This window comes from Hippocampus comes, unplaced genomic scaffold (genome assembly GCF_001891065.2).
Source record: "Hippocampus comes isolate QL1 unplaced genomic scaffold, H_comes_QL1_v1.1 scaffold526, whole genome shotgun sequence".
NCBI classification, from domain to species: Eukaryota; Metazoa; Chordata; class Actinopteri; order Syngnathiformes; family Syngnathidae; genus Hippocampus; species Hippocampus comes.
In genome coordinates this window covers 87,323-111,392 of record NW_017806233.1, presented here as the reverse complement: position 1 = coordinate 111,392, position 24,070 = coordinate 87,323, and the positions used below count along the sequence as shown (strand labels likewise).

At 46.0% G+C, this 24,070-nt stretch overlaps 1 protein-coding gene across 2 annotated transcripts in view; it reads left to right on the top strand.

The window, feature by feature from the left end:
- The first annotated feature begins 812 nt into the window (after positions 1-812).
- The window catches only part of LOC109507220 (1-phosphatidylinositol 4,5-bisphosphate phosphodiesterase beta-1-like), a 49,838-nt gene continuing 26,580 nt past the window's right edge, over positions 813-24,070 (top strand). Inside the window, exons 1-3 of one of the 2 annotated variants that reach the window (XR_002166431.1) lie at positions 813-1,131; positions 4,705-4,782; positions 13,421-13,489. Coding sequence is in view for 1 of the 2 variants with exons in the window: in XM_019856480.1 (XP_019712039.1) it covers positions 1,033-1,131; positions 4,705-4,782; positions 13,421-13,489 (246 nt within the window). In the remaining variant the exon portion in view is untranslated. The remainder of the gene's footprint in view (positions 1,132-4,704; positions 4,783-13,420; positions 13,490-24,070) is intronic. The other variant, XM_019856480.1, reaches the window with a different exon arrangement.

Genomic DNA, 24,070 nt, shown 5'->3' with positions numbered 1-24,070 from the left:
ACGTCCTCCTGTTCTGGAATTGATTTCTGCTCACCAATCGGAATGCAGGATTGTGTAGAGTGGAAGATTTTTCTGGTTGACATGCATCTGGTGTATTGCCCGGCGAAATACATTTTTCCGCTCGGAGAACTTTTTAGCTCGTCGGGGGGGATGCTGTGGATGCCGTCTGCTCTGAGTTTCGACACTTTAGGCAACGGACATTTAAAGAAAGATAATATCCCAATCCTCACTGGCATATATTCTTTATCCCTTTGTGATCAAAGAATAACGTTATTACAGTGCAATGAGCCACTTAAAACAATTTTAAGACTCTTGTTTGTTTGTGTTTGGATGATTGTAGTATTCTGGCCCAAGGCAGACACCCCAGTAGGTGTTACAAGTCGGTTACATTAATCAATTATTAATTAATCATACTACGTAAATGTCTTTTTTTTTTAATTATGTCATTGCCATTTTATTTATTATTAATTTTAAAGTGAATATTAGACAGTGCGGTTTTCATTATAAAAACACTTTTTGTTGGGAGGCTTCAATAAATGAATGCCGTCTCCATTAATTTCTATGAGGAAAGACAATTTGAGGTCCGAGTACTTGAAGTTCTTTGGTTACAGCGCAAATTAAACTCGTATGTCAAGGTAACACCAATAGAGGCTTCTTATTACCTTGGACGCACGGGGGCGCCAGATCACCTTCAATGCTCATTCGTTATCCCCTCTCTCTCTCTCTCTCTCTCTCTCTCTCTCTCTCTCTCTCTCTCTCTCTCTCTGCCTACTCCAGTTTTTCCAAATCATTCAGACTGTGAAGCTCTCTCGTGTCCACTCTCCCGCCCCCTCTCACACACAAACCCGCCGTCAATGCGCGGCGCACTGGCACCGACTGTGCTGTGGGTGTCTGTGGAAAAAAAAATAATAATAATTAAAAAAAAGAGTCATTTTTTTAGGGGAGCGGGGGTGCGGGGGGTCTCTAAAGGAACAAGGAGGAGAAATACTGCTGACTTTTTTTTTTCCCCCCTCCTCACGCGTGGTGGACTAGATGGCAGGGGCTCAGCCAGGAGTCCACGCGCTGCAGCTCAAGCCGGTGTCCGTGCCCGAGAGCCTCAGACGGGGCAACAAATTCATGAAATGGGACGATGTGAGTCACCGGCAGAAATTGTACTCTCCTTATGTTTCTGCATGCAGCGATATGCTTTGTTGTTGTTATTATTATTATTATTATTGCACAAGATTATGACACAATGTGCTCGGGCGGATGATGGATGGGGGTGACAGTGCGTTGAGCGCGCGTGCTTTGTTTACACGCCATTTAGTGTAGTAGGCGCGCGTGCATGAGGGTGTTATTGAAATTAAACTTGAATCAATTTCTGTGACATGACTTGAGTTGACTAATCGTCATCATAATTATCATCATCATACTCCCTTAACCTCCTCCCTCTTTGAGCCCCCCCCACCCCCCCTCCCTTTGTTATTGTTGCCTGTGTTGGGCTTCAGACAAATGACCTTGATTAAAATTGATTGCACGCTGCCATCTGAGTGTCCTGTCAAAAGAATCCACAGTGGAGTAGTAGCTCCGTCCAGCAAATGGCCATATACCGTGCATGGCTGCTGCTGCTGCTGCATGTTGCCCACAGCCAAGTAGACAGCAGCAAGCAGCTTATTCCAATTGATGAAATCTCTGTGTTGTACCATAGTCACCTCACTGCTATTTCGTTATTGCTATTTTTATTTGAATGGTGCCTCATTCAAACCAAGGATGTCCAGGATATGACATTCTTTAATTATAATGCCCAATTTCCAGTATGTCCACTGAAGTGACTCATGCACTGTGATGTTTTTCAGGACCTTAAATCAGCAAGCTGCTGTTTTACGGGCCCCCGAGTAGTTCAGTCGAATGCACGTTCTTTACAGTTCTCAACTGCAGCAATTACCGAGCAGAGACGCGTGACATGTGACAGTCAAGCCAATGTGGTCATAGAAGACAAAGTGGTTTTGAGGAGTTACGGGACAAGAATACAAGAAGTATTGCTGTACATGATATCTGTGTTTTCAAAAGCTATTTTTTGGAACGATGCATTTATTGTATTGTTCTTAATGTATGCAAAAGCGGGTCACGACTAAAAACATCAAAAGGGAAAATACGGATCCCGCAAAGACGGTGTCAATCATGTAAACCGAACTTGGTGGCACCATGGTTGTCCTAAAGATAATTACAATGTATTTTCTCCGAGTGAAACAAATGAGGCGCTTGATTGTCGTATTATTTTGGTTTTGTCTCTCAAGAATGATTTCTTTTTAGAAGTCCATGAGGTGTTTCCCCGACCCCTTAAATGCTTGTGTACTGAGCGTTTGTGGCGGTGGGCCTTTTCTCCAGTACAAAATGTCCTCTTCATTCTTTTCCCTGTAAAAATACAACACCCTGGGAAAGATGAGCTCAGATACCTTCTCTTGTTTAATTTCCCAGACACTTCTTCCTTCCTCTTTCCACTCGCTTGTGTGGCTTTATGGAAAGAACCCAGAGACAAGCAGACAGATGGACAGACAAACACAATGCTGAAGCTCCCGGGAGATAAATCAAATTTGGTGCTTTTGTGGTTTCAGATGCAACTCTTGAACGTCTCTTAACAGGAAATTGTACAGGCAGATCATTGCAGCTCATCCAAGAGGGTCAGTTTTGCTCCTGTGCTCCCCCCCATACACAGTTGTGCATTGTGATGCGAGGAACTCAATTTATGTGATTTTTGAGACGTTTTTGCTTTGGCTCGCTCGTGTAAACGTGAGAGACAAGCACTGTATGGTGACTCCCTCTTGACGTGTGCTGTCAAATTAAACACAAAAGAAAGAGAATTACACTTTGCGTATTTAAAAGAACCATATAACCTTGCCTGAAAGAACATTTTCTTTATCTTCTGCAAAGAGCAAGCAATATTCATGGTGTGCTGAGGAGCTGAGATGGTCTCCATGTACCGTGCGTAGATCTGTCCGTCTTATACTGCAGCCCAATGGCCAGTGATTTGATGCAAATTGACACTTTGAGTTGTGAGCGTGGTCACCGAACGAATGGAACTCGTATCTCAAGGTGCCACTGTAGCTGCCAGGTGAACATTAAAAAAAAAAAAAAAAAATTGCTCTTCCCTAAAAACAAAAGATTTGTCATTAGCTATTTCGCATTTTGTTCCCGGTAATGCACATCATTTGTTTTCCCAACATTTTCATGGTTCCGTGTCGAAGGGGAGTTGAACATTTCATTCATGGCGCTGCCATCGAGCAGCAGCGGGTCTTCGTTTAAGTGAGAGTGGAGCACAGGCAGGCATCCAAAAACGAGTCGTCTTCAGGATGAGTGAGAGATGTTGGCGTGCAGATGATGTTGGGTCACTCACAACATCTTTTCCTTATATCATATATATAATCCGTGCTTGTGTCGTGCAGTCTGCTGTAATGCTCGGTGAATACAGGATGTCAATATGCCCATCGAGAACTGCCTCCTTAACGCCCCCGAAGGTGATAGCTAGTACTATAATATAGTGTGCGTGTTTGTGTGTGTGTGTGTGTGTGTGTGTGTGTGTGTGTGTGTGTGTGTGTGTGTGTGTGTGTGTGTGTGTTATATTAATCCATTCAAAATATTTTGAATTGATATTTTTATGAACTGAACCAAACAAATCAATCGGGGCCTATACTCTCTGCAGTTTAGTACGCACAGCACATCACCCTTACCGCCGCCATATGAGAACTGGCCATGAATCTATTTTAGCATGGCCTTTATGTGCGCCTACGAGCCAACAAATAGCAATGACAATCCACCACACTCGGTACACCAGAACAAGATTCATAATAACGATGGATCAGTGTGACCGTAGTATTAAAAACATAACCTACATAGACATTTGGTTGAGGAAAATTGTATTGGCTGCCAATGCTTGAGTGCACACGTATAGTACATACCTGGCATGCATGCCGCATTGTTGTCGACTTCTGTCTCTCGTCTGTCAAGATTGTGCAGTCATGCGACTCAGCCATTCCCGTCATCCCCGCCGTTGCTGTGTCGTAATCGGCAAGCGGGAGGGTTGCCATAGCGCCGCAACTCCACCACATCGTCTTACTGAGGTTTGAGCTAGAAAGCTAATGGAATATCGTGTCCTCCGACCCTTTTAATGTCAACGCCTTTGATGCCCCCCCCGCCCCCCGCTGCCCAAAGCTCCAGATGGGGTCTCGCCCGAATGCGACGCAGAACAGATGCCGGCAATTAGTGTTATCGGCAAATGCTGTGATAGAGACCTTGTTAGAAGCTTTTTTTGACTTTGAACATTTTCCTCAAGAATGCAGCGTTGCCCTCGCTAAACTTGAGGATGCGGTATTCGGGTGAACTTGTTCTCTGTGTCTCTTTTTTTTTTTTTTTCAAATATAAATGTGTCCAATAATATCCAGCACACCTGAGGGTCAGAACTGTGTGTTTGCACAAGGCTTGGAGTCAACTGAGGTGAAGAAAAAAAAAAAAAAAGGAATAATGCCAGCAGAGCAGGCACACACCTCCACGGGGCTTGAAACGAAATTAAATTTTGGGGGCTCTCTAGTTCTGCTGATAATAAAATATAAAGTCTATTAATTGCTCTTGTGGACCCACTAGTGGTTGTGGAGCCTATTTGGAATCCTTCTCAGCAGCTGTACACGCGCTTCGATCCACTTCAGCTCAATTGTTTGTCTTTTCTTCTAGGACTCCACCACTGTGAGCCCCGTGACGGTAACCGTTGACCCCAAAGGCTACTTCCTCTACTGGACTGACCAAAGCAAGGTGAGGCTCTCCTGCTTTGAGACGGGCTACACCACTGTACTATTTTTGCGAGATATTTGTAATTCTGTCGTCGGAGCGTCTGGCTTGTTTTTCTTCACCGTAGCACCGAGGGTGCAAGCAAACTAAAGTGCAAACACAATGTAGACATAATTCCCAAAGCGGAAAACCTGTCTGTGAAAAGGTTGCCAGTTAAAGCATTTACACCTGATTCCCGAGAGAGCTAACGGGCTAACTGTCGTACAGAACAAAGCTGGGACATTCTCTCACATTTGAATTCAAATATTTGATTCAGGCATTAACCCGACACCCGTGAGATGCAAGCGTTGTCGATTATTCCTCTCCAAACCTGCTCTTGGATTGTCAGCACAGTCCGTAAAACTCACTGGCGAAAGAGGAGGATGGACTCGCCAAGCTATTGCTGTTTGTATTGTGTGTGTGTGTGTGTGTGTGTGTGTGTGTGTGTGTGTGTGTGTGTGTGTGTGTGTGTGTGTGTGTGTGTGTGTGCGTGTGTGTGTGTGTGTGTGTGTGTGCCACGCTATGAAATAGCCTTCATTGATTTTATCTTGGCCCTCATGAGGGCATCTCGAGATGTGCGCGGGACTGCTGACGCGACCGAACCTCCCCTGAGCGCTAATTAGTATTAGCACCCCGCGCGAAGGTGGTTGAGGACCTTTGTTGGCGGGTAACTTTAGATGTCGACCGTGAAGAGAACAGAACAACCTTCATCCAAGCCCACCTGAGGCGCTTTACACTCTGTTTACACCCGCTACATGCGCTAAAGGTCACTTGTACTGTACACAACATAGCGTACATCAACAAAAGTTCAGTTTAATGCATTGCTCAAGGGTGGGGTGCATTGCTCAAGTCCAAATTGGATTTTTTTTTTAATTCATTGTCCCTTTTTTTGGAAATTCTGGTATGTCGTCACAGGCAATTTGCTTGAGCATGTCTAAAATTGAACAGTGATATAAAATTTAGGCATTATAGTGGAGTGTCTTGGCATGCTTTTGACGGGCAAAACGTTTTTTACATTTTCATCTCCTTTTCGTTGTGTCTTGACCGATATGTGGAAATAAATATATTGCAAGGTTGATTTTCATTCAGCGGCGTCATCGCTGATGTTAGTTTTGTGTTAGAATCTTTGTGTGTGGTCTCCTATTCACTCTCTCGTGGCTTTTGACACCGGTCCTTAAAACTGGTGTGACCCGGCCGGCAAAGCTCTATTAGGACATGCGCAAGTGCGTATTCGCCGTGCGGTTTTCGTGGACGTCGCCTCGTGTTTATAGACCCGTCGCGTGTTCTCGCAGCACATCTTAAACATGGAGCGACGCCGCCCGACGTCCAGTTGTGTTATGCGGCTGTCAGGAGGGGACCGGCGGCGTAATGGCCTGCAGAGTAAAAGCATTCCTGGGATTCCTTGAGGAACTACAACACAACTGCAGTCAGTTCACCAGTAAACGGCGCTGACTGAGGGTCTGCAGATTTAACTCGCCTTATAAATGGACTAATAGTGTCGCCCGCTGTTGTTTACTATCGATCAAATATAAACACTTCCTTTGTTGAGTAATTACGGTGAGTCAAGCGTATTTTCCCATTATTCACAGCCGTTCAATTATTTTCACGCTCGCGCGAGGGTATCGTTAGTGCCCATTGAGGGTACGAGCGGCGAACTCACACCGCCACCCGCACAGCCCGCCAACCTCGGACGAAGAACAGGTGCTTCTTTTTGGAGTTTAAAAATAATTAGCGCCGCTGTCGTCTGCGGCGGGGTTGAGAGGCCGGCGAAGTGGACAGGGTGCGTAAAATTAACTGTCCTTTTGCTTGAGTTGCCATGCGACCGCTCTCACGCTACCTTTTCAAATGTCACATTCTGTTTCGGTCGCTGCTCGTTTCCCGGAGAATACCGCTCGTTCTGAGAATGATATCGTTGGAAGACGTTTGTTTGTGCTTTGTTCCCCCCCCTCCCCCTTAGCCAGCAAACAAAAGGTTAAAAAGGCTCTCAAATGACTGAGCTGTGTGTCGACGTTGTCAGTCGCCCACCCCCACCTTCCCAATAAGCGTATTGAGTATGAGTGATGTACCCAAAAGTGACAGGAAATCAGACTATGCCCATTCCACGCCGTCCGTATCCAAGTCTCTGCAGAATACGCTCGCGTGTTCGCTCGAGCGCAGCAATTTCCCTTGATCGGGCGAGCTTGTTGCGCCACTTTCTCTGTCAGCACTCTGAGAGAAGCGAGGAGCAACAGCATAAATCCGCAGCCAATCGAAAGAAAAGTGAATTGTGATCTCAGCCGAGTCATAGCCCTGCCGCGCTGTGGCCCTTTCTCATCATTTGCGACCGAGAGCGAGTTTGAGAGGCACTGAGGGGAAAGTCACAAGTTGCCTCTTGGAGCCACATTTTCACAGAGCAACTCACTTAAGCTCCATTTCGTATGCAAATCTTTTGTTTCCGTCCGACAAAGGCACGGATAGGACCGGAAAAAGACTGTCCCTTTTTTCTGGCTTACCATCAGAAGGATTCTGAGGCGTCCTAGGCCTCCTTCTGGGTTGTACGTTTCTGTGAGGTGTCTGTAAAGCTTCCAAGACAGAAGTCCCGGGAACCCCTGGATGAGACGTCAGTCGTCAACAAGGTTCGAGAGGTTGGACGTCCTCGTGGTGACTGTGAAGTCTCGAAGGAAGATCCCCTGAAACTGATGAAACGACTTTGTGGCAACCTTGCGTCCTTCGGAGCAACCACGTGGGCATCACCTGGTCTTAAGTACGAGCCAGATCGAATGAACCCAACGGACCATACCATGTAATGCGAGTTTGGAGATTTGATGTCACTGATAAATCCTCCATTTTTATGGGGCCGTTTGGGGAAGTGCGATAGAGGTCTGTAAGTCATTGCATTGTTGTCAGCTGAGGTTAATCCTTCCGACGAGGGCGCATACCAAACCGAGGGAACGTTCAGAAATTTATGTTCCAACATTAATTTTAAGGTTTATGCCTTTCAATACTGCAGCCAGGAACTTATTGATATTGACCTTATATGCTTGGGGACTGTAACATTTTTATATATGTTATTTATGGGCCGGTCACGTCATGTTATGATCACCAAGCTCGTGCCATGACAAAGGCTGCTTATATTTTCTTGCCGCTTTCATCAGTCAGCCTGCGCAACCCTGAAAGGGCACAAAACTAGAGAGTGTAAAAATGTTGACCTGATGCATTGTTAAGTCGATGTGTCAAGCGAGTCCCAAGCGGAAAAACAGGATCAGCCTCTTTGTTTGTGGGAAAATAATTACGATAGGTCCAATGGGGGGGAAAAAAAGTATCATGGTTCATGCGGATGTGTTGAGTGCGATCAGCTCGTTTGAAAGTGCTGCGTCTGGTTGCCTGGCTAAAATCTGCCAGAGGAGTAAAGAGGGTGATTAAGTGTCTCATTGTGTCGTGGGCGCTAGGATTTAGAATGCAGATGCTGGCCCATTTCTGGCCCGCTGATTAAAGTAAAGGTGATCTGAGATCAATTTAACGCAAAATACAAAGAATCGTTTGCTCTGTGCGTAAGGTACAGATGCGCAAACTTTCTTGCTTCTGAAGTAGTAACAGGATTATCCGTTCCTAATGAACACCCCTTACATGTTTGCAGTCACTTTGTCGATCTCTGAAAATTGTTGACGTCAGCTGGTCTGGATTCATTAAATCCTTCAGGACTGGATTTGCAATATGAGATTTCATCACGGCCAATCTGACGTCGACATTTACACGGGGCTCACTCTCCGAAACTGACATTTAAAACTGGTTGCCATGGCAATCCACTTAGGGCAACTTTTTTTTTTTTTTTTTAATAAAGCTTGAATGTGCTTTCGAAGACGTTCACAACTCATTGTTACAGCGCGTCCCTTTTTTTTTCTTTTTTCTTTTTTTTTTTTTTTGCTTTCCCAATATGTCACGAATGAGTTTGAAGCTGGAGTGAGTTGAATCCACAGAGACATGTGAAAAATAGTTCCTTCGAAGTCCTGAATGCGTGGGACATTTGGACAATAGAGTGGCTTCGATCAGTTTTCAGAAAAATGAGTTTTTTGGAAATCACAAAAAGTTGGAAGGACCAAAATCATTTGACAGAATTCTGGCGCACAATAACAAGAGAGAGAAATGACAAACTTCCATATGCTGTGGACCCTAAAGGGTTCATTTCCAGAATTGGTGAATGAATTTATAGCGATGGCAATCAGTGCTTAGTGGCAAGCGGCTTCCACTTCAAGGCCCATTTGTTCGCCGAGCAATTAGCAAGGCTTCTTTTTTTTTTTTTTGCTTTGCCACAATTTCCTTTTGTTTCCTACCGCACATAAACGAACGAGCGTCAACCGCTCGAGTGGGCGACTGGAAAGTAGAAAAGGTCTTTAACTCCATCATGACGGGAGGAGATGGATGTTGAGTGGTGAGTGGGATCGTAAGTAGGCATAATAACCCATAGCCAAGTTTTTTTTTTCTCCCCATTGAGTGACCTTGTTAATCATTTACAAGCATGTTAGAAGAGGCTGCATAGCTTGCGTTCGCTCGCATAAATTCCGAACTCTTGTTGTCTGAGGCCAAAATATTCGGCAGATCGTTGCGTTTGAGCTCGAGATATTTCCATCCATCCATCCATTATCCTCACGAGGGTTTTCGGGCAGTAGGCAGGGGGACCCCCTGAACCGGTTGCCAGCCAATCGCAGGGCACAACCATTCATGCTCACAATCACACCTCGGGACAATTTAGAGTGCTCCATTCACCTGCGATGCATGTTTTTGGAATGTGGGAGGAAACCGGAATACCCGGAGAAAACCCACACAGGAGAACATGCAAACTCCACACAGGAAGGCCGGAGCAGGAATCGAACCCACTGTGCCGCCAGATGTTTCCAACTTCCCTTTTTTTCCCCCCCCCCTCCCCCCCAAAAGCAGTCACACTTCCACCATGGCTGCTGCTCTCGGTCGTCTCCACACCCGGTTTCCACTTGGTGGCTGGTGCGTGTCATAGATGTGGGTCAGTCGCGCATCACCTCACCTTTCCCCCCCTGCTGAACTCAATTGAATTTCAACCGGGGGCTGATAAGGAGGTATCGAATTCAGACGGCTGGAGAGAAACGAGAGAGGCTTGAGCCAAATTTGAGCGAAACAATCCTCCACTTTGCTCAATGCTGCAATGTGCTTTTGCCGCCTTTTCTTTGAACCCATCGATCTTGTCAGAAAGGATGTCAGGTAAAACGATAACCGGCAAGCGTATTGGGGAATGCTCCAACGGAAAGACCGAACGCTAAGCGTGTTAGATTTGCCCCGCGGAGAGCGAATGATGAATGGATTTCTCTTTCGGCGCCCCCGTTTTGTCCTGACATCAAAAAGGCACCGCGGATGCCGCCTGAGCCGGCGAGGCGGCGGAGCTGCTCTGCTGGCTGCCATTGCCGTTGATCCTCAAAGGACTCGGTGTTGAGTTGCTGCGCCTGTGATGTCGCGGTTGCGGTCTGAATGGAAAAGAGGCACGACGGGTCGAAAACGAAATCTCTTGAAGCAATTGTCGAAATTCCACAAATGTCAATCGACATGAATGTAGCTCCCATAACGGACTCCAAGGTACCTTATGCCAGTTGTGTTTTTGTTTGTACCTTATCCGGGACTAAAAATGTGCAAGTTTGTCACCAAACAATAAAGTCAAGAGTCAAGGACCCCCACGCAGGGTACTTCAAGCCTTAGGAGGTACATTTAAAAGCACTTTTACGGAGAGCCTCCTCGTGGAGTTGTCCTTTCGTGTGTGGCCACATTTGCATTTGGAAGGACTTGGAGAGGTGATCTCTTGGATGATCCTTTGCGACAAAACACGAGGAGGCCCCGTGAAGGAGGCTCAAACGGATGAAAGAGCCGACTAAAGAGCACTGACGAAAGGTAAAATGGAGGAATGCGGGTCGGTGTCGTTGCATGCGCCCACGCCGATTTGACAAGATGCTCGCCGCCATCCAAAGACGGCAGACGAGGATGAATCTCAGTGAAGGAGACAGATGTCCGCCCAGAGGACAGGTGAGACGTCAGGGGAGCGGCGAGGGACGACGCGCAACAAAGCGGCTTGATGGACGGACGGCGCGAGCAGTTTTGCTTTCCCTCCTGTCATCCCCGCAACGCTCTGCTATCTGTCAAACGGGGGAGTGTACTCGTGCGCCTTCCACAGTCCCCTCGGCGCTCTCCATCCGTCAAGTGCGGGAGCCGGAGTGCGTCTTTGCATTTGTGCTCATTTGATTGGCCCGGAGGAACACGGTTACCAGATGCCGAGTGTTGACGCCGCAATAAAGACGTGGCCGTACACGGGTGCACATTTTTGCTCCTCACTTTTCACGAGACCCCAAAATGCGGTTTTGTTCCCCCTTTACGATCGCATCGTCAAAGAGAGACAAGAGAAAAAGTTGCCGGCCAAGTTTCCTCCTGCATCCTTTTTTTTTTCTTCATCTGCACCTCGGCTGTTTGTCGGAGCGTGTCAGATGCCCGATAGCTAGAATCAACCGCCAGCACTCTTCTCAGACACTTTTGGGCCTCTTTTCTCACACTTTAGTTCACTCCTTCTGCCCGACCTGTCATCCCTCATCATTCTCTCTCTTTTTTTTTTTTTTTTGTAATGACCTGGCTGGTTATCAAAGTCCCGTGCGACTGTGAAGGGGCCACCTTTTTTTTTTTTTTTTTTTGGATGCAGCCTGACTCGATGCATATTCATCTTTCTTCATCTACGTCAGGGGTGTCAAACTCATTTTTGTCGCGGGCTACATCGTAGTTGCTCTTCCCTTTGGAGGGCCTTTATGCCTGTGAAAGCATATAAAGAAGTCAAGAATAACTGTTTCTTCAACTATTTAAGGGACTGTAATGAGGGGTTTGGTAACAACAAAATGCTGACAACAGCTCTCATTTATGACATATGATCATTTTAAATTTGGGTACAGATTTTAGGAAGCATCATGGAAGTTGACATGCTTGATTGGCTTTCGCGGGCCACATAAAATTGTGCGGCGGGCCAGATTTGGCCCGCGGGCCTTGGGTTTGACACCCGTGAGCTACGTGAATGTGTTACGAGGCTTCAGACCTTGGATAGGGCGGTGGAAGGATAGATACAGTACAGTACATACTATATAGATAGCTACGCTACCACTCTTTCTCTATCGCTGTCAATCAAAACATCCATCCATTCATTCGCCAATCCATCTTTTCGAGGATACTCTTGATGTCTCGATCTTGACAGCATTCCTCGACAAAGTTGCATCACGTCTGTGTAATCCTGCGGACTTGAGATGAAATCTTCAGCTGATATTATCTGCAAATCTCCGGAATTGACTCAATAAGAGACACCACGAGCTTCTCTCTATCGGCAGCATCCGTTATGGCTTTCCGCGCGATTCTCAGTCACGCATTGGCGTAAACGCCGAACGAGAAGTCATCGAGAGGAGGCCGAGGGGTGAAATATGACAAAGATCATCAGCTCAATACGCGGCGGTGACTGCACTTTATCTCAAAAGTCTTTTACTTCCCCTCATTTCCTTTTTCTCTCCGCCATCATTTACCACTTTGACTCTCATGAAATATTCAATCTGTGGCTGTAACGTCCGGATAATTCAATCGTCCATCCTTTTTGACTTTCGCAAAGGCATCCAATCGAAAGAGACAAGGACGGATACATCGGAAGCAACCGCTCTCCTCCCACGTGTGCGCTCTCTGCGCAGCCACCCGAGACTTGAGCCTCCCTGTTGTTCTTTACCAAGCAGACGCACGGACGAGTTGAGCGGCTGTGACTCGCCGTGCGAGCGCCACCTGTTTCCTGACACCTGCTGTGTCTATTATTTTAGGGAGCCTTCAGCGCCTATATATATGTACACACATCATACGCCCGTATGGTCATGATAGCTTGGCGAAAATATGAAGTCAAACAGTGGATTAGGACTTGTGAATTGAATATTTATGCATCCATGATGAATCCCGCAAAAATTCAGGCCACTGCTGTTCTTGCTGAACAAAAAAAAAAAAAAGAAAGTCATGTTTTCCATTAGAATAAGCAGCATGTTGCAGATATATCAGGGCGATCCGCAGCCAGACAATATTGCCCGCGGCCGTCGCAGGTTAAGCACGCTCATTAATTTCTCTAGTTTCTCCCGACCCCCGCTGGTGCCGCTGCTCGCTTCCTAAGACGTGCCGCGTATGCTAACGGGCTTCTGTTCTTTATTTATTTATTTATGTATGTATTTATTTATGTACTTATTTATTTTTTGCTGGCCGGTGCACTTTGAAAAAGGCAGAGGAGGCAAGAGAAGAGGCGAGGCACAGATGATGTGATGAAGAATATAAATTGCACGCAAGCTACGTTGCTCGGATAGGAACCGTTTTTAAAATCGCCACCTACGAAAGAGTTAAGAGTCAAAGTCATTGTTGTTGGAAACATTAAGTGACCAAAAAAGTTTGAATATTAAAAAAAAAACAAAAAAACTTTTAAGTTCATCATCCGATGAATCGATTCTTGGAATTTTATCAGGCCAAATATCTGAACCTTCGTTCAGTCAATGCGGCAAACGATCGCGGATCCACAATAAAATGCATCGCTGAATCATTCAGCTGACCCCTGACTTGTGATGTTCTCTTTCCCCTGCAGGAGACCGACTTACTGGACATCGCCTACATCAAAGATGCCCGCAATGGAAAATGCACCAAAACTCCAAAGGTGAGCCTATATGGTGCACAGTATTGATTGTAATGGACAAAAACCAAAAAATGAACACGCTTCAGTTTGAGCGAGGGATTCTAAACGGAGCACGTGACGGCTAAGATGGCCGACGTCTCGGAAATCCATTACCGCGAGATGGAGACGAGCTGTCTGAGGTTGTGATGAGTGAGGTCGGCAGAAAAAGGAAGGAGGCAAGCCAAGGTGGAAGGATGTATGTATAGTGGCGTAGTTAGCCCGTTGCTGTCGGGTTGATTCAAGTCATTATTCAACCCCCTCCCAAAAAAAAAAAAAAAAAATTCAGTTCAGTAACATGGTCCAAGTAATGTAACATAAAATGTGGATTTTACACTGCATTGCATGGTTACATTTTGAAATGAATCTTTTTTTTCACCATAATAATAAATATTTGTTATCAACAGCAAAAACCTTTTGAAGTCGAAAGTCGTTGAGGTAATGAAACATAATCATAACATAAGAATTGCAAAATATCGATACAATATTTTTTACTCTATTAAAATTCAATGATGAATACAATTTAAATACATTTCATGCAAATTAAATTCAACAACTCCACTGTACTGTTTTAGTGTAAGATTATGGCCCTGTTTTTAAAATCCAAAAATGATACCCCAAAAAAAAAAAAGTAAAAAAAAATTAAATAAAAAATTGCTGAAATCAAACCCCACACCACTTAAATGTTTCAAATATTGGACACGTTATTTTTACACCATGCATACATTTTCGAATTTTCCGCTTTCTTTCAAATTAGAGTGCTTTTTTTTTTTTTTTTGGGCGTGGGGGTGGAAAATACCCCACTAAATTGCTTGCCATTTTTTTTAATGTCACCACCACCCTGCAGAGCCGAATCACATCCACTTTAAAAATGCTGCCTTAAGATGAAGAAAATCAATACCGCTGATCAATAGTGGCTACGTATCATCACTCTGTGCGAGAGGAAGGATAGCGAGCGACCGAGAGAGACAGCCTTCATCCATCTTCATTTATTTATTCTCCTGTTTCTATGTGGGTTTCCGCGGCGGCCAAATTGCCCCAAACCAACATGGCAGCCTCCAGCTTTGCACCCCCAGTCAGACACAGTCACGCTCCACAGGCAGCGTGTCATTAGACGTGGCTGCGTCTCGCAGGTTATGATTTCATTTCCCTGCTGCACCTGCTTTGCTTTTTTTCCTTTTTACACAAAAATAACGTAGCTCATTGTCTCGCCATCAAACGCGTGGCCGGCCCGCCGGCGTCTTCGCGCCACCCCACCTGTGAGCGGACGCCGCTCGTACGTGACTCACTCTCCCGAGCCTGATGGAGGCGCATTGATGAGCGTTGTTGTCTGCTCTTTTTGCACGTGTCGCTCCGTGTGTGTTCAAGTACTGCGCACACACTTAGATGAGCGACTGTGTCCTTACTGGCACTAATTAGCATGTACCCACCCGGCCGTCATTCACATTGATTAGATTGGGGGCTTGTCAGAGCGACGCTTTGTACGACACGGTGGATCTCCGAGTCAATCACAGACAAGCGGAGGGACGCGTTGTCTTCTTTTCTTCATTTCCCCGACTGTCTGTGGTTATTTTTAGTGCTTTTGTGGCCGTCACAGAATGTTCCCGCTGCGGTGGCGACGACGCCGCGCGCTTTCATTTTCATTTTGGACCTCGCCTTTGTGGCCAAGTTCTCCAAAAGCCTCGTTTCCGCCGCTCTGCTTAGTTTATGACGATCAAAACTTCCACAACTACTGTAAAGCATCACAGTACCACTTTTTTGGCATGTCATGTATACAATGAATAAAACGAAAATAAATATCGTCCGCTTCAGGATAAGCAGTCTAGGAAATGAACGGGTGGAACGTGGAAGATATCTTGTCCGTTTTTTTTTTGTTGTTGTTGTTGTTTTTAGGGAACAAATGATACCAACAAATGCAACAATAACAATTTGAAGCGTGCAAATTATTCTGTTTTTAAAAGTATAAATACCATTTGTTATTGTTAGTATTGTGCTATTTTTTTTTTTTCACGCTGGACTGATATTCCCATTCATGTCATACCTTTTTAAACAAATTTGTCGCCGTGTCAATCATGCGGTGAGGCAAGACCGCTGCTAGCCAGCCATTTAAACTTCCCGTCCCTTACTTAACAGGTTCCGTGGGACCTCATTAGGATTCAACTCCCCACACCCCTTCTCAGATTTACTATTTCCAACGACAAGTGTTGAAGTTAAATGTCTGCCCTGAATGGCTTCCCGGCACTGCCAGCTTGCAGCTCACCCCCAGTAGGCTGCTGCTAAATACGGCTCAGCTTGTGTGTCCGCGGCCTTGTAACAGGATCCGGGTAAAGACCAGCAGGCCCTCAACTGGGTATAGCCCGCAGAAACAAATTATAGCCGCGAGAATGGACACGGTGTGGCTAACGCTATCATCGTCATCATCGCTGGTGCTCGGCATCAGTGGAATGAGAAGAGCTGCGCATTGCTAGCTTGTCACTTTGCAATGTTCACTGCGCTGCAAAGTCTTATTATTATTATTTTTTTTTTGGCTCACACTTGAAACAATGTCAACAAACAAACCCATTAGCTCATATCGAGTATGAAAGCCCTTGAATGGGCTACTTTCAGCTCTGCTATTATTTTCTCCTTATGTCATCCCATTGGTCGCACAGTGAAGCCAAAACCCACTTTTGCAACCAGCGGCATACAGCAACAGAGCGAGATACCGCGTGTGTCCCACTGCAGCTGCCTCATGGCGTGTGTGTGTATGTGTGTGTGGAGAAAGATGATATCGTGACGATGTCATGCTGCTATTCTCGGTATGCGTCGGTAGCCGTCGTTAAACGGGGCTAACAGTCCATGAGTGCAAGGACGACGGGATTAGCGCCAAATCATTAAAGCCGTCTGGTGGCGATGGTGCTCCGTGTACTCGGGTGAATCTTTTTTACGTTACGTTTCTCCGAATTGTACTTCGTTTTCAGTGTGCATCCCGTTAGTTTGGTAATATGAGCATCTGACCATGAAATGTCTCACAGAGCTAACCCGAAATAAAACACGCCCAATTATCACTCGGGTGTATTTTTCATCTTGCTCATTGGCGGTTGAACTCCAATGACCTCAACCTTTCAGACTGAGCTACTGGTACCCCCCGTCTGAGCCGATTCCATTAAAAGATTCCATGGATTATTGATTTCCATAAAAGAATCCGCCACCTTTCGCTCTGGGGCGGCAAAGAGGCCAACGAATAGAAGTGGCGGGTAAAAGGTTAGCGTGATTGACCGGCTTGGCTTTGGCTTTCTTCTTCGATCAATGTCTCCGATTAATTCCCCCTCTGTGCCATTAACGCCCGGCGAGAAATCGAAGGGGACGCTAGCTAGCTGGCTCTGACACTCGCTGATCCGCCAAACAACATGAAATGGAGAGCGGAGTGACGGACACAGATTACTCTCTCGGTGAAAAAAAAAAAAGTCGAAGAGATTACAATGGTGCACCTGTTCCACCCCCCCCAATCGGAATGCCTCTAACAGACCGTTACTTTGTCTTTTGAACTTCCTGAGTATCTTAGCTTGTATTCCGAAGGAAGAGAAGAGAAGGATATTGCTTTTCCAAACACATAAGCCGCATTAAGCCCTCATGAACAATTTGACGATTGATTCGTCTCGGCGCTCTAAAATGCACAATGTAAATACACCGCGAGCCGTATTAAACCCATCTCAGACAATACACAAACAGCTCTCAAGATCGATGTCCAGTTCACAAAAGGGCAAGTGTAGCGTTGCCGACAGAAGGTCAGAAAGTTCTGTAAGCAACTCCGCTCGTGCATTTTAGAAAAAGAAATTGAACGTGAGCGCCGGCCTCGGGGACTATCAGCGTCTAAACTCGCGCCGATGAAATCCGATGTGACATTTTGTTAAACACAGCAAATGTTGACATTGGCAGACCTTGGAGATGATCCAATAAGCAAGAAGTGCCCGGGACAAGCTGAACAACAAATACAGTGGCTTGAAAGTCAGCATTTTACTCGGGGCTGTCTGTCTTCATAAGCCTTTGTTCCTGCGAGTTAGAAGAAACTCTTTTTTTTTTTTTTTTTCCCCCCCTTCAATAATCTGGACCAACATCTGTGCCGGTGTCTATTTACTGCAGCCATTGCTTCACTCTAACGTGCTAACCTTTTCTACAATCAGTAGCCTAGTTAGAACCTTGTCCGCATCCAGTCAATTGACCCAATTTGACCTTTTGGGTTGCATTCACAGGCCAGTTTTTTTTTTTGTGGTCTCGGCGCATTTCATATGGAAAAGAGTTTCACGAATCACACCTGCATCGGCAGCGAAACGGCTCTTCCTACACGACGGGCTTGACACACGCTGGCTGTACGCGATCCACCGGGTTTGTTACCACGGAAACCGCCGGTAGACGAGAACAAGAGGCAACGAGGGCGGCCAAGACTCTGTTGTGCATGGTGGCGCCCCCCCCCCCGCACCTCCTTTTCCTCTCCGTCGTCTGCTGTAATTGGAGATGATGAGATAATTAAACGGATTGTCATTGCATTGAAGCGCCCCAATTTAATATCGCGATTTTTTTTTTCTTTCCTTGTTTTTGCCACTCCAGTGAACACACCAGCGACGTGGTTTGATTCTGTTTCATCAACATCCAAACTTCCTGCCTGATTAATGATGGGCGCATCTGCAGTCGGCTGAGATAGGAAGCACATCAAAACGTATTTTCCATCACTTATTTCCTGGCCGATTCTCCGAGAAAGCGCTCTGCTTTTAATTGGCAGCAAAAAAACCCGCCTTAAAGTGACTCATCGCACTGATTGAAAAGTGTGAGTCATTTAAACGGCGGCAGCGCTAAAGGCGCGGCGCTAATAGTCGTCACTTCAGAGGTGATTCTCACGCGCAGTTGCATAAGAGCGTCGCCAGCGATGAACTTTCTCCACATTTCCTCGACCAATTGGCCGCATTTTAATTGGGCCCCGATCAATATCTCCCTAGCCGCCTTGTTATCAGCCATCTTTTTTTTTGTCAGAGACAAGCGTTAGTGGTGGGTGGATCAAATGATGGCTCAGCTCTTCAGGATTTTTTTTTTTTTTTTATGATTATTAATCGCCGCCACGGTCACACCAGTCACCCATTAATCACAGAGGTGAGGCGAGAGTGAAACATCGCAAGCCAGCTCCATGATCATTTTCAGTGGAAACTGTGTGTGTGTGTGTGTGTGTGTGTGTGTGTGTGTGTGTGTGTGTGTTATATTTCCCTTTCTGGCAAAGAGACATTAAGAGACAGGGCACCTTTTTAGCCACCTTGACCCCGTCCGCATTCTTTAGCTTTTTCAGGGGGGGGGGGTGGAGTGGCAATGTTGTGTTTTCTCGGCGCACTTGAAAACACACTTTATCTCCTCAAAAGGAGTCAATAAAGCCGGCAGATGTTTCGTCCTTTCTTTTTTTTTTTTAGGATGACTTTTCAAATCACTTTTTACGCCGCGCTTTTATTGGGCCCTTGGGTGGACCGAGTGAAGTGGCCTGTGAGTGTTTAAAAAGTCTGGCTGATGTCTCATTCGGTCTGTCTGTTGGTCATTCCGCCTCTCAATTTCTTGATTCGTCGGTCAGTCGCGCTCTCCATCTTCTGTCTGTCATCGTGATTCTCAACCGGTCTCTCATTCTCATTCAGTCTGTTGGTTGGATAATCATCAGCACATGAGCATAAAAAGCTGATCAGAAGCCAAGGTCTCTTTGGGTCGTTTTCTGCCATCAATGAGCCGTCAAGGATCATTGATCGTCCCCCAGCGCCCTCAGCGGCAAATCCCAAGGTTTGTTTAAACTCACAGTCCTCCTTTTGGCACACCTTCTTTGAAGCCTGCTTGGCGAGGGGCAGATGGCTCGAGGATGTCCAAAACAGCGGGATGTCTTCATCACGCAGCAGCTACTAATGGCTAATTGCTAACTGGTGACCGCAGGCATAAATCCTCACAGTCACCACACGGGTGGTCTGAATTTGATCATTTGTGGTGGATTGTTGCGCGCATTGCCAAATTGAAAAAGCGAATATAACAGGAGCAAGGTGACAGCTCTCCAATTAGGGATGCGACAGTGATGATGGCGATAAAGCGCCTTGGCCATGATGAATCGTCTTCATAAGGCAAAATTGCCTTTCAGACAGTTCAAACTTTGTCTTTCATTCAGTTTTTGTCCATTTTGCTTGTACGGGGAGTTGTAGATTGTTGGTCTCTCCTTTCGTTAAAACTGTTGGCGTCCGTGAACCACATGATGAGCATGTTTGGTGCCAAAATAGATGTGAAGCAGTCAGACAGGAGGAACGGGCGTGGACATTTTAAACAAATTGAAGAGACTGGACTGAACCCTGTGCTGCCGACAAATTGATTATTCGGTTGATCAGTTGATTATTCTCTTGACTTAACTGCTGCATGGAACTTAAAGGGCCACACAGGTTGTCTGTGTGTGCAACTGGCGGTGCAGGGTTGTCCTGCGTTTGTTTACGAAAAGCCACATATCATACATCCAAACGGTCCAGAGGTACAGTGCAACAATTTGTGTCCAAATCAACCACAAAATATAACACAACAACTGGCAAAGAATCCTTTCGAGCCCCGAGTACTGCCCTAGCAGAGCCAGGTCGGGGGGCCCCCCGAGGGAGAGTCTACAATGGGGACTCGGAGTAAATAATTGACAATGAAGCCCTCAAGCTGTTGCCTGTGACCCACTGGTGGTGCAGCATGGAGGAAGCATATGCCCACTTCCTCCCCCCTTGAACTCTTTCCACTGGTGCCAAAACAGCCTTCTGTGTCCCAATATTCCATCTTATGCATTGCGGACACGAACCAGATCCCTGCCTTCATAAATTTTTTTTATTTGGATACATTTTCACCAGAGGTGACTTTTTTTTAAATAATGGGGCACATTACTCAGCAGTCGAGGGGCTGTGTAGCAATACTAGATGCCAACGTGTTCGATGATGTAATATAGTCAAGCTGGAAGGAGAGGATTTGCTTTTGAAGTGGAGATTTCATGTACGTAAGGCCGCAAGTACGGAGATGCCGGACGTCATTTCCGACAGAATTTGATGAGGAAAAGGTTAATTGCTTCAAATTTAGTTTCGTTTCCGCTCGGTTTTTCCACTGGAGCACGTTGAATGCTTTACGTGTGGACATTTTGTAACCTTTGCGACAAGATTTTTGTGGCAGGCATGTTAAGTTTGGAGAGGTTTGAGTCGACCGCTGCTGCCAGTATTCTGTCAGCATTGTGCCGCCTTGAGTTAATGAGTGCGCCGCCGCAAGACTGCGCTGTAATTACTATAGTTTTGTACCTGCCGCTTTCTCGTGCCCGCTAGCCGTTTTAAGTGCCCACCATCACCCGCTTGACAGACAGCTCGGGCCAAACGGGCTTCGTCTAGCTTGAAAATTGATGCGGATGAGTCAGAGCGAGTGGGTGAGCATGTGAGGAGCCGAACACCGAGGACACGTTGACAAGGAGGAAATGCTTTTAAGGATGGCTGAAGTATCGTGTGTAATGTCCTGATAAGCATTTTTTTTTTCCTTTCTAATCTCACACCTGTTCTTTGTTTCTTTTACGACACAGACGCAGTTCTTACGCAGTCGTATCATTTTCCGAGCAGGATCAGGTCGTTTTAAAACACAATATCTTGTAAAACCGGTGGTGCGTAAAGCCTTGTAACGAATGGATGCAGAGAAACAATCAACAAGCAAACTCCACATAACCTCCTCGTTAGAGGTGGCAGGCACAAAGAATACAACCGTAATTGTTCCCGATCTCCCCTCCTCCCCAAGCATCTGCCGCCTTGATGAAATTCTGCAGCCTTTGGATTTGGCAGCGTCATGCGTCGTTACGCAACTCCTTCGCTCGAGCTTGGAAGATGAAGTCTCGCCTATTTGGTTTTGTGTGATTCCGTAATGAGGTGTGTGTTCGGTTTGCGTGCGCGAATGCGCGTGTGTTGAGACTGATGGAGTTGACGTGCAGGAAGTGTGCGCGGCAGGTAGAGCGCTTCCACCTCATCAAACGCGACCCTCTTGCCCCTTTCCGCCTCTCTGACTTTGCCTGCACACTCAGCGGGAATTACATTTTTTTTTTTCCACTGTCGCTTACTCTGAAACTTTATTTGCAGTATAACAAATTTTCCTCAGTTGCCCTTAGCCTCAATTTAATCTTAGAATGGATTTACAGTCACCATTGTGTGACACTGTCATGTCAGTGTCACATAATGGCAGCAGCAGGTCATAAAAAGAGATACAAAGGGACCGTATGTTGTAAAGGGTTTATGGAGCTGTATGATTGCAGTTCCTTACATAACTGCACATTTAAAAAAATTTTAAAAAAAAAGCATGTTTCATTTTACTCCCATCTGTGAGTAAAATGTTCCAATTTCCTCACTGTTTCCGCAGCTTCAAAGTCTCGCCGCCGTCATGTGCGCCCTGTCAAAACACTCGAGGTTGCATTGACTGCATAATGCAAAGTGCTTGTTTCGCGTGCTGTGTCGCCAAAAATAGTAAAATAAAATCATTCCTAAAAAAAAAAAAAAAAAAAAAACCCTGGCTCAAAAATGTTTCATCCGAAGCGGGTTATTGAAAAGAATGATAAGGAGTGTAAGTGACGAGCTCCTCTGTGGCAGATTAGCGACGGCTAAAGATGATTTACTTATCGGGATCGCCGTGATTGGCAGACAAAGACCCAGAGGCGATGAAAGTGGTCGAAAGAAATGAAACAAGCTTTCCTAATCAACCTCCAGGCATATTTGTTTTTTGTTTTTTTTTTTTTTGGTCCAATATGGCTCTTTGAACATTTTAGGTCGCCGAGCCCTCCTTTAGACTAACCCTGATGTGAAAGGGTTCCAGCATGACTTTTTTTCCCCCATCCCCCTAGATAATTTGTTCACGTTTCACTTTCTTTTGGTGGAAAATAGGTCCCATTAATTTCGCCCACACCGTGTTACACTCAAGACCACTGCATCTCATGTGTGAAGTCGCCGCCCCGAAGGCATCCTCGCGCCTTGGCGGCTTTTCGGCGCTGCCTCGTGAAGAATGACTGCAGTAAATTGGCACAAGGCTGTGATTGGATTATTCATGACCAAAGGATGAGGAGTACATCGGTTGTATAACTGCTCTTTTGAAAAATACATTTTTCACGCTGCTCCGCTCTGGAGTGCGTCACAAGATGAATCTACCCCCAGAGCCAACATTCGGCGAGACCTGAAAACGGGCGGCTTGTCAGCATCCGGCATTTGAGGAATGACATAAGTGAAGTACCCACTGACCCTTCGTTATTGGCGCATCCGTTCATCCATTTTGTTCAACTTTCTCTGTCAGGACCAAGGCCAATGGCTGAAATAAATGTTTTTCTTCTTGTGGGGCGGTATGAGAAGCCTTCTTCTCTCCTGACTGAAGTGTCAGTTTGAAAAATGTCACGTGAGGTAAAGTGAGAAGTACCAGTGGCCGTAATTCACATTGCAACGGTTAAGAAATAATTCGGTGGAAATTCAGACGTGAGTTTAGCCTACCGTTGAGTGGTTCTTTGCCTTAAAATCTGTTCGGATTTGGTGCATGGTCTGTTTTTCCTGTTATCTACCTGAGGGGTCTATCATCACTTTTAGGGCGTTGAACTACATTTCCTCGGGAGATGAATCGGCAGAATTGGCAACCAATGGTTGTGGAAGATACAACAAAGACAGTCAAGCTCGAGATCCCATCCGTCAATGTCAGATATGTGTTTCTTGCCGGCCGTGACCTATGAATTGTCCCTGCGGGTGGCGGCCACACTGAGTTATGAGAGCGATCAAACTTGCAGCCTTCAGGATGTGGGGGTGTTGCCGTGCAATCATGGGGAATGGAAGACCCCCCCCACCCCATTAAAAAAAAAATACCCTCTTGTTCATCTTCCTTCCCATCCAGAGATTTGTACGTGCTGTCCATGAGCTCACCAGAGACAGTCGCCATGTTCGGGTTATGAAAGGTGTCCGCGCCATTAAATAGGCTGTTTGATCAGTTGGGAAGCTTTAAAGCTCAACTACATGCCCACAGCAGGCGAAGGAGGGGGAGGGAGGGAAGGCGGTGGTGGGGAAAGCTTTGGTGCCACAAAAGTAAGTGTGTGAATCGGAAGGTTTTCGAGTTATTTTGGCAGGGCTGGATTAGCGTTAGCTCTGCCTGAGTACTTTGCAACAAAAACATTTGTGGCGTGTGAAGCTGTAAGATGCGGTCTCATTTCAAAGGAAGTACTTCCTCCTTTTTATTTGTCGAGCATAGTTTGATGGGCTCGTTTCCCCCCCGATACAGTTTGCCATACAATTGTTGACGAAATGGCAGCACGTCTGCCCACACCATGTCTCGCTAGGATGAACAACAGATGAAGCTTCCAATTGATTAATTGATGGATTTGTCCGTCCGGTGATCGCAGCGCACAAAGGCGTCCTTTGATTTCGGCTTCATGACCCGTGCTGTCCCGTAACCTCACCCCACCGCCACAGTAACTCACATTTCACATCCACAGCTTTCAGCTATTCTTTGACCGTGACTTTCCTCATGTTGCCACTCTTCCCTTGGTCACTCCCCGCAATGCTAACC